General features: G+C 55.4%; 1 protein-coding gene across 3 annotated transcripts in view; it reads right to left on the bottom strand.

Moving 5' to 3' along the window:
- STK40 (serine/threonine kinase 40) overlaps nt 1-10,157 on the bottom strand; it is a 47,591-nt gene that overhangs the window by 6,842 nt on the left and 30,592 nt on the right. For all 3 annotated transcript variants that reach the window (XM_011955307.1, XM_011955308.1, XM_011955305.1), the window contains exons 5-7: nt 8,949-9,176; nt 8,123-8,175; nt 2,599-2,714 (exon numbers count right to left, since the gene is read on the bottom strand). In XM_011955307.1, coding sequence (XP_011810697.1) covers nt 2,599-2,714; nt 8,123-8,175; nt 8,949-9,176 — 397 coding nt within the window. The remainder of the gene's footprint in view (nt 1-2,598; nt 2,715-8,122; nt 8,176-8,948; nt 9,177-10,157) is intronic.

Below are 10,157 nucleotides of genomic sequence, written 5' to 3'. Positions count from 1 at the left end.
CACTGCAAGCTCCGCCTCCCAGGTTCACGCCATTCTCCTGCCTCAGCCTCCCGAGTAGCTGGGACTACAGGCGCCCACCACCTCGCCCGGCTAATATTTTGTATTTTTAGTAGAGACAGGGTTTCACCATGTTAACCAGGATGGTCTCGATCTCCTGACCTCGTGATCCACCCGACTTGGCCTCCCAAAATGTTGGGATTACAGGAGTAAGGCACCGTGCCCGGCTGGTTAAGGGCATTATTTAATCCCTCAGGTACTACTACTACTGCCATCCTTATTTTATAGATGAAAAAACGGAGGCCCAGAAAAGTCTGTAACTTCCCCAAATTCACACGGTTATTAGCCAGACTATCACCTCCATGAGGGCCAGACCAGGTCTGCCTTTTCACAGCCCCATGCCCCATGCCCATGCTGGGCACATGGAGAATAAATGAAAGGGCAGACCTGGGCCCGAAACCCACATGGCAGGGCTGGTACTTCAGCTTCTAACCCAGGAGGGAGGAAGCTGAAGTCAGAAGGAGATTGGAGGCCGTGATCACACAGCTTGTTCAACAGCAAGGCCAGAACTGAGAACCCATGTCTCTGGTCTCCCAGTCGAGGACTCTTTCTGATTCAGTCAGATCCCTTTGTTTCATCCTCCAAGACTGGCACGAGTCTGGAAGAGCCAGAAGGATAGGCTGCTGGCAACAGCAGGGAGGCCCACAGAGCTTCAGATTGCAAATGAAGGCCACTCTAGCCTGGTGCTGCGAGAGAAGAGTCCCAACCAGGGCCAGCCCCCAGCCTGAGCCCTGCAAACGGCCACAGCCCCACTCACAGGCTGGGTGGAGGCAGGAGCCTGGCTCTATCTCCTATAGGGATGCTTTGGGGATTACTGTGGAGGGTGCCAGGCTGTGCTGGGCCATGGGGGTGGTGCCCAGGGAGTTAGGGTATACCCCTGGCACCCAGATCCTTGACTCCAACCAAAACCCCCAGGTCTGGGGAATGGTGCTACTGTCTCTGCACACGGGCAGCCCTGGGGACAGGCCTGGCTCTCCAGCAGAAGCAGCAGTTGGGGGAGCCTCTGAGGGAGTTGTAAGTGCTTGTATTACAGCAGCCTGCTCACCAGGACGTGTGTGAAGACCTGGGACGAGGCTGGCTCTGCCACTGCACAGAAAGGGTGCACTCATGTGTGGGGTGGGGGTGAAGGATCCTGGAGACAACCCCAAGTTCTCCATGTTGAGGGATGGGAGTGGGTGTAAGCCCCGGTTCCCTAAAGGATTTGGGCCGAGGACAAGGGGGAAAGGGAAAGCAACAGAGTCTACGGTGAAAGAGTTGGGAGCATGGGCTTTAGTAGGAGGCAGCCCTGGGGCTGTGCCTCCATTTTCCAGTTTACTATTTATTAGCTATGACTTTGGACAAGAGATGTCATCTCTAAGCCTCAATTTCCTCATCTGTGAGAAAAGGACTTAAGATATTGACCACACAGGATAGCTGTGTGGTTTAAACAGATAATGCGAGTCACGCTCAGCACTGTGTCTGGAACTTCGAAATCAGATCAGTGGGCAGTAACTTTGGGAGTTTTTTTTATTTTTTGAGATGAGAGTCTTGCTCTGTTGCCCAGGCTGGAGTGCAGTGGTGCAATCTCAGCTCACTGCAAACTCTGCCTCCCGGGTTCAAGCGATTCTCCTGCCTTGGCCTCCCGAGTAGCTTGGATTACAGGCAACTGCCACCACGCCCCGCTAACTTCTGTATTTTTAGTAGAGATAGGGTTTCACCATATTGGCCAGGCTCGTCTCGAACTCCTGACCTTGTGACCTGCCCGCCACAGCCTCCCAAAGTGTTGGGATTACAGGCGTGAGCCACTGCGCCCGGCCCGTAAGTTATTTATTTGTTTTGTGTATTATCTGTCTCATCCCCACTAGAAAGTCAGCTCCATGAAGGCAGCGATGTTTGTCTACTTTGTCCACTGTTTTCTCCAAAGTGTCTAGAACAGAGCTTTGGGCCTGGGTGGCCCTCAGCAAATAGTAACAGAACGAGTGAACAAAGACAGGGAGTGAGGGCTCTGAAACGCAAACTCACAGTGGCACGCTCAGTTGAGAACTGTTCAAAGGTTTCCGCTCGCACTTGAAGGGATGACGTCTCTTAACGAGGACTACGCCAGGCCTTGCCTGATCTGGCCCCTGCGCACCTCTCTGGCTTCCTCTTGAACCAGGCTCACTTCTGAGCAGCTTGCAATTGCTCCAATGTGCTGTGCTGCCTCTGGGAGCCTCCGCCTCAGCCCAGTCACACACACCCAGGGAATTCCTAGTTCCCCTTAAGATCATAGCTCAACTGTCACCTCGTAGGGAAAGTCCTCCAAGCACCCTTCATCCACGCTCATGGCAATCCTGTTCCTCCCTAGCACTGATCTCAGAGGAATTAAACATGCATTCGTGTTATCGTTACGTCTTCCACCTCCAACAGACCGAACATTTTGTATGGGGAGGGACAGTACTGGTCTGGGCCCCCAGTGAAGCGCCAGCACCTTGCCCAGGGCCTGCCCACAGATTTGCTGAGTGGATTGTCACAGAGCCTGGCTGTACTGAGCTCGGAGGCCCACTGCCTGGCACACACACGTACCACTGAGCACGTCAGGACTGATGTAGGCAGGGCTGCCCCTCTGGTCCTTCAGAAGGTCCCCCTCGCTCACCAGATGCTTCCCGAGGCAGAAGTTGGTGATGGTTATCCGATGTGTCCTAGGAGTGGGAGACAGAGAGCGAACAAACCTCAGTGTCTATAGCAACGGGCACAAGACACATAGGCAGGGCACACCTCGCCGGGCCAGTCCTCGATCCTAAACAGCAGGAGGCGGGCTTCTCACCAGAGGGCGAAGCAGCTGCCCCAACCCCCTCTCCAGGGAGCAGAGGAATCAGGCCCCAGACGTTTCTGGCCACCAGCCAAGCTGTCTCAGCAGGGATTGGCTTCTCTCCCAGGTCCTGAGTGTTGCACAGGCCATCCCCGGACCCGCTGCCCTGGATGAATCTCGGGGTATAGCATAGGGCTTAGAACAACTTTCAGAGATTTCCCAAAAACAGCCTCGTGTAATATTCTAGACTGGGAGTGATCTGAGATTTAGTTCAATTTCCTCATTCACACATGAGGAAAAGGAAGGCCAGCAGAGATGAGTGACTCCACCTTGGGAGGTGACCCCAGGGTGGCCCCAGCTGCCCCCACACCACGGAGTCTGTCAGGTCACTGTCTCACTTGGCCCCAGCCACACCCACACCACAGAGTCTGTCAGGTTACTGTCTCACTTGGCCCCACAACCACTGCAGAGGAAGAAACTGACAGTGGCCAGTGAGGGGGATTTTCTCACTGTCCGGTTTCAGATGATACAACAAAGGCACAGGGAAGTGAAAGGACTTGGCCAAGGTCATGCAGCTGGTGAGCAGAACAGCAGAATCCAAGCCCAGGTCTGCGAGGTCCCAGAGCTGCGCACACAACTGACAGCGGCCTCATGCCCAGATGTGTCCCCGGGCAAGGCCCCAGGCCCTGAATGACTTTTCCTTCTGTTCCATCAAAACTGACTCATCCCTTACCTTGTACTTGTGACTCTGCCCTGGCTAGAACATCACAGACTCTCCCTCTGAAAGGCGTGGGGCAGAGCAGCTTTGGGCTCTGATCCTTTGGAGGAAACTCACATGTGGACAAAAGGAAGTGCCCTGAGAGGACCTTGCACCACAATGGGGGCTGGGAGGGTGGGCAGGCCCTGTCTAAGAGGCCCGGGAAAGGTTTCCTGGACCATGGGGGCAGGCAATGAGGAAGGGTGCCTCTCTGCCCAGCTGCCCTGCTCCTGTGTCGGCTGGCGGGGTGGAGAAGCTAGGGGGAAAAGCTGGGAGGACAGCAGGAAGGAAAGCTCCATGGGGGCCTTGGGCTGCCTCTCACTACAATCAACTCTCAGAGCTCTCAGAGGCACAGCGCATGCGTGGCTGCCGGTGGATTTCCCCAGGAGCTGCGTCCAGGAGGCTCTGAGAGCCCTTAGCGATCTTGGGGAATTCTGCTGGCAAAGGCCTTGATGCAAAACAAAGGCCAGTCTGTCCTCTGGATTCCTCATGGAAACGCCGACTCCGGCGCCTACACAGGCCTGCCCTGTCAGCTGCCATAGGAATCTGACTGGTGACCCACGGGTGGCTAGAGCCTGAGTGCACAGGTGAAGGGTCACAGCACAGGGTCACGTGCACGTCAAGCAGTGGACTGCTCTAGCTCTGAAGCTCCAGTGCCGCTGCCCTGAATATAGAACTGCTCGGGCCTCTTGTCCAGAAGGCTCCCACAGAGCAGAGGCATTCCTGGTCGGAGATGGCTGCGGAAGCTGCAAATGTATCCTGTGGGTCTCTGAGGCTCAAGACGCTGGGAGGAGGACAGCTCAGGAGAGAGTATGGTGGGTCTGGGAGTCAGGTTCCTAGTCCTGGCTCTGCCATGTTCTTGCTGTGTGAATCTCTTGTCCAGTGCCTGACAAATAGTAGCAGCTGGTGGCTGGCACACCTGGTGGGAAAGATTCCGTCTTGGAGGTGGCAGGGGAGAGGTGCCATGGTGCGACAGCAGGCCTGGGACAGCACGCGCCAGTGTGGCTGAGCTTTCAACTCAACACTGCTGGTGGGACTTTCCCGCCCTCTGCCAGGACAGGGGCAGGCACAGCTGAGGCTCTGCAGGGCTGAGCGGCAGGAGCACTGGAGTCTCTCCACAGGAAGCCGCACGGGCAGCTCCAAGGCCTCCTGAGGTTTGGCAACACTCCCCTGCCCCGCCGCCACCACCCAAGCGGGAGGTGCACAGCTCCCTGGGAGTCCCACACCCCCTAGTCTGGTCCTGACAGGAGGGGGCAAGGGCAGAGTGGGACAGGGAGGGGACGTGTGTCAGTAGGATTGGCTCTGAGTGAGTCACGCTTTAGCTATGGCCCTTTGGGCTGCCACAGTGTTTTTCTCCTTTTCTAGGAACTTGGTATGTTGCCTGCCTACCAAAAAGAAAGGAGGAAGCAGAAAGACCCCACAGCACCTCACATAACCCCAGAAGAGGGTTTCGAATTTCGATCCTTTTAAAATCCAAAGCGGGATGAACTCGTCCTTGCAGCTGCCTTGCCAACACCTCCCCTGTCTGCTCCTTGGGAGCTCTCTGCTCTGCTGAGAAGGCCTCCAGCTGGCCTGCCTGCTGCTCCAGTGCAGGTAGAGCCTGGCATGACGGGTGGGAAGGGGCTGGAGTGGGCTGGAGCTCCTTCAGGTTAACTCTCAACTGAGCGAGGTGAGAGTGGGGCCCCAGAGCAGAAGATGTGCCCGAGGACACACACAGAGCAGTGAGTCTCTCTGCACCACACCACCCTGCCCCTCTGGAGTGCCCATGACTCAAGTGAAAGGCAGCCAGAACCTCTGTCTGGTTCTGGGTGTGAGTGAGGCGTCGGCATTCTGCACCCCGAGGAGCACGCACGCACAGCAGAGCTGCTACAGCCACACTGGTGTCTGCAGGGTGGTGCGACCCCTTGACTACACTTCCAGGACCAAGGGGGCCTGCAGAAGTGAGAGTTGGAAGCAAATCCCCCAGCGACACAGAGGGGCCAGGAGTGCTGGTGTGGTTAGCAGGCATGAGCTCAGCACGTTCCCATGACAACCCCGCGATGCTCATTTAGAGCCAATGAATGGCTGCTGCGGAAGGCCTGGGAGCTCTCTAGTCCAGCTGGAGGGGACATGGGCTCTGTGGCCAGATGGATTTAGGTGCCCAAAAATTATGCCCTCTTTGTGAACAGTGAGCCTGTAGTCCACAGCAAGATGGGACTGCCCCAAGGCCCCAGAGAGGGCCAGGGGAAGGGGCAGGACCCAATTTCCCAACTCTATGACAACTGGCTCTCCACAGTCCAGGGCTGGTTTGGTCGGGGCTCCCTACCACCTCCTCTCATGGTGCGGAGCTATGGCTGGGGGACCGCTGGGCCCTCACCAGGGGTGTCCTCGTTGGCCGCTCAACACACAGCAGGCCTCATTTCCAGAGACGTGAGCCCATGGGTCCTGTTCTCCTGTCTCTCAGCCACAGGCTCTCCAGTCCTGGCTAGACTAGCACTGGGGTGTGCTTGTGATGCGCCAAACCCCGTCATATTAGGTAGCCTTACATCCACTTATTTGCATCTCAGGCCAATCTTCCCGGGAAGCCAGGATGACCTTCACTTTCACAGATGAGGAAATGGAAGCTCAGAGAAGTGCTTGGTACCTCAATAAATGAATTCAATCAATAAGTAACCAAACGAACACACTCTCATAGTCTCCAAGATAATGAAGAGCTGGCACTGGGAAGTGAGCGGTCTGACCCCCATGTCAGTGCTGCTTCCGTCCTCCCCAACTCACTCAGCCAGTCCAGGGTTTAAGCAGCCCTGGAATTTCCTGTTTCCCTCCCTTCCCCCTGCAGAGCATAGCAGGGCAAGGTTCTCATCCCTTCACTTTCTCAGTCTGGCAAATTCCAACTCATCCTTCACGAATCAACTCAGGCAGCAGCCACTGTCCCTCCACATGCCCCTTGCCCTCTGCATGCTGGTCCTCCACACATGATACCATCTTCTGGTCAGTACCCCATCAGATGGTGGGCTCCAGAGGGTAGTGGTGGCACTGAGAGTTTCTGTCTGCAGCCCCAGCACCAGGTGGTGCTATTCGAAGGATGGAGAAGGCTTAGCTGCTGAGCTGCACAGCATCGTCCCAATGGCCTCTCAGGCTGGAGCTGTGGGTCTAGAGCCCCCAGCAGTAACTCGCCATCAGCTGAGATGGGGCACAAGGCAATGCCCCCTCCCCGAGGCCAGCTTTCAGGCAGCTTCTTTTCCTCTGACCACTGTGGCTTTGGCCCCTTTAGAGGACAGTGGGCCTCAGGCCCCTCCTGGGCTGGGCTGGTACAGCCACATCATGGAATGAATCACCCACCACAACAATTCTGCTGTGAGATTCGGGCTGTCTTTGTAAGCCCTCCAACCTGCTCAACGCTGAACTGAGAGGTGAGGGAGGGAGGCTCAGGAAGAACGGGTGGGGGCGGGGTGGGGGACATGCGCCCTTCTCAGCCCTGCATTTCGAGGATGGTGGTAGTCCACAGAGTGGGCCCACTTCCTGCCGGTCCTGGGTCCCTACATGGTTGGTGGTCCCTCCAACATGGTGGGATGGTGGTAGCACTGTCCCAGATCACTCCAAAGAGGCCCAGGACCCTCTGCTGAGGTGGGATGACAACCTGAAACCAGGGCCACGCTTGGTCTCCCTCTGCTGCTGGTTCACCAACAATGTTGGGGTGGGCCGCCTGATCCCCTCCAAGTCTAAGGCATGCTCTCCCTGCTGCTGAGAGAGCTGGTCAAATTTTACAGTAACTACTCACAGCTGCATCCCTCTCCAGGAGGCTCTCTTAGCCAAAAGAAGCTGCCTTGCCTAAGGGAGTGCCCCTCCCTATGGACAGCAGACATTCAGTGACTGCTAGCGGGGCACAAAGGCCATGCGCAGGCTATCTGCAGGGCCATCCCACTCTCGAGTTTTTCAGGCTGAGGCCCTGCTGGGACTTCACTGAGGTTCAGCTTCTCCTTCTGCCTAATTCCACCCCGTCACCCTGAGAGCACTCCACAGTAAACCTCCAGCACGTAAACCTCAGAGTCTGTTTCCCGAGGAAACTGACCTACAGCAAGGCCTCATTTTGCTCATTCCTTCACCCCAATTGTCCATTCAAAAAAGATATATTTTTGTAGAGATGGGGTCTTCACTATGTTGCCCAGGCTGGTCTCAAACTCCTGGGTTCAAGTGATCCTCCTGCCTCAGCCTCCCAAAGTGCTGGGATTACAGGCAGGAACCACTGTGCCTGACCATTTAGTCCATTTTTATAGTAATTTTCTGAGTATCCACTAGGAGCCAGGCATGACAAATAAATGGACCAGGGAGGAGATCTAAAGTTCTTCCCAGAGCTCCCTTTCTGTGGCTCAAAACTCCCAGTCTCAGCAAGCCTCCAATTCCCATGTTCATCCCATCCCCAGAGTCCTGGGATTCCTGGAGGAAGTGGGTTGTTTTGAGTCGGAATCTCCATGAGGACACTGCAGGGCACCAGAGAGTTGCAATGTGTAGCCTGCCCCAGGCCTAGGGTAACAGCGTGGACGAAGAGACAGGGATCTTACCTCTTGTTGAGCACCATGTTCCCCAGCTTCAGGTCTCTGTGCACGATGTTCTTCTGCAAAACAACAGGTGTATGGTTTATATTGTCAATGTGAGAGGTGGGGTCAGGGCCCACCCTGTAAGATGGGGGCTCTCCCGGTGTTAGAGAAGGTGGGAAAAATTCTATGATGTGTCTCTTTAGGCTCCAACCACAGGCAGATCAGGACGGTTCTAAGTTCACATGACCCATGCATCTGGATGGGGAACGAATGTGCACCTAGTCAGTGTCTCCCCATCTGCAGCGGCTTCTTCAGCTCTTTCTCCCCTCTGGGCAGCGGCTGGTGGGGAAAGTCACTCATCTTTTCATCTCCATTAGACATTCCACAGACAGGATGGATCTGGGGGTCGGGGGGGAGGTGTCATCGCTTCGTGACTAAGTACCACAGGCTCGGCCCACATTAGTGGTGCACCGGGAAGAGGCTCAGGCCCTCCTACCCTTTTGTCCCGGCATGTCTGACACCTCTAATCCTACAAAAAGCTCAGATGTGCTGTAGTTGCTTGGGTGGGTATCTCACTGTCATCACTACACGGGGGACACCAGGCCTCTTAACTGATGGGGAATTACCACACGGGCTCTGCTGGGCTGCAGGTCAGCCCTCTCCAGGAAGGTGGCCTGCAGGGTGGCACTGTGCCTCCCCCTGTGCACCTGCCATTCAGCCACTCTTCTTTTGGACACTCCTAGCTGCAAAGCACACCCAGGTGCGCAGGACAGAGCTGCCTTCTGCTCAGCAGCAGCAAGAAAGGTGGCTCTCTGTGGCCAGAAGGTGTGGCAGCAGAGTGTGGCCTCACCTGGTGCAGGGCCTCCACCACGCGGACCACGTCGTAGAAGATGACCACAGTCTCCCGCTCGCTGAGCCTCTTCTCCTTGATGACATAGTGCTGCAGGTTGATGAGGTCAGCGGTCTTGTCGCTGAAGTCGTGAGCACAGAGGCAGTCCAGGACGAGGCAGATGCGCTTCTTCATCTTCTTAACCATCCGGCTGGATTCTGTGTCCTCAACGATTTCACAGGTGCGGTCCTGGGAGGCAAGGGGGCAGCACAGGGCTCGGCTGTGAACTCGACAGGGCCAAGGCCAGGGCTTGGGACTCTCTGGAGTTGGACACTCAAACCAGTGAGGGAGCCTGGAATTAGCCTGCATGTGCAGGCCATAGAGGACTGAGGCCTGGGCAGCCTAGACCATGGGGTGGCTCAGCACTGTGAAGCCTCTTGTGTGCCAAATGCCAGGACCAGCAAGAGGCTGAAGCTAAAACATCTCAGCTGAAAGCTTAATGCTTTGATCATAATGCAAAGGATTCAGATCAGGTCTGGGCATTTAAAGCCCAAGGGCCCTCTCAGCCCAGTGCTTAAGCAGCAAAAATGGGCATCCTCCCTCCAGAGCACCCAGATTCCAGTAATTACCAACAGAACCCCCTTTCGATGTCTAAGATGGTAGAAGTTAGAAAGAGGTCAACCTTGGCAGGCTCCAGAGGCCACACAGGTTGTTGTGTGTCCAGGACACCTGTTTTCCTCATGGATGTAGTGCTCCTGACAGTCACACAGTGGTGGCTAAGAGTGACTCTGACCTCAGACTGCTGGGTTCAGGCCCCAGCCACCTTGTTTTACTTGTGGGACCTGGGCAGTTTGCTTACCCTCTCCAGGTCTCTAGTTCCTAATCGGTAAAAGGGAGCTGGTAATCCCTCCCTCACAGCCCGAGAGAAGTAAATAAGACAATCCATGTCCTGTGCTTAGGTCCTGCACTGCCAGGGTTCAGTAAGTGGGTACTGCCACCAATGTTGTGGCTGCGAGATGGACACAATGCTAGCAAGCTCTAGACCCATTTTCCTTGCTGAAAAGTATTTCGAGTAAGACAAAAAATAGGTACAACCTGTGGACTTCATCTGACCATCTTGAAGAAGTCCTTGGTGTCATGTGGGGTAGACTGACCTGTCCCCTCTGGGGAACTCCTGGAGAACTAAATATCTACATTTCTTCTTCTTTTTCTTTTTTTTTTTTTTTTTTT

Source organism: Colobus angolensis, unplaced genomic scaffold, assembly GCF_000951035.1.
Source record: "Colobus angolensis palliatus isolate OR3802 unplaced genomic scaffold, Cang.pa_1.0 Scaffold4, whole genome shotgun sequence".
In the NCBI taxonomy this organism is placed as follows: Eukaryota; Metazoa; Chordata; class Mammalia; order Primates; family Cercopithecidae; genus Colobus; species Colobus angolensis.
The sequence above is the reverse complement of the archived record's forward strand: the minus strand, read 5'-3'. Positions and strand labels throughout refer to the sequence as shown.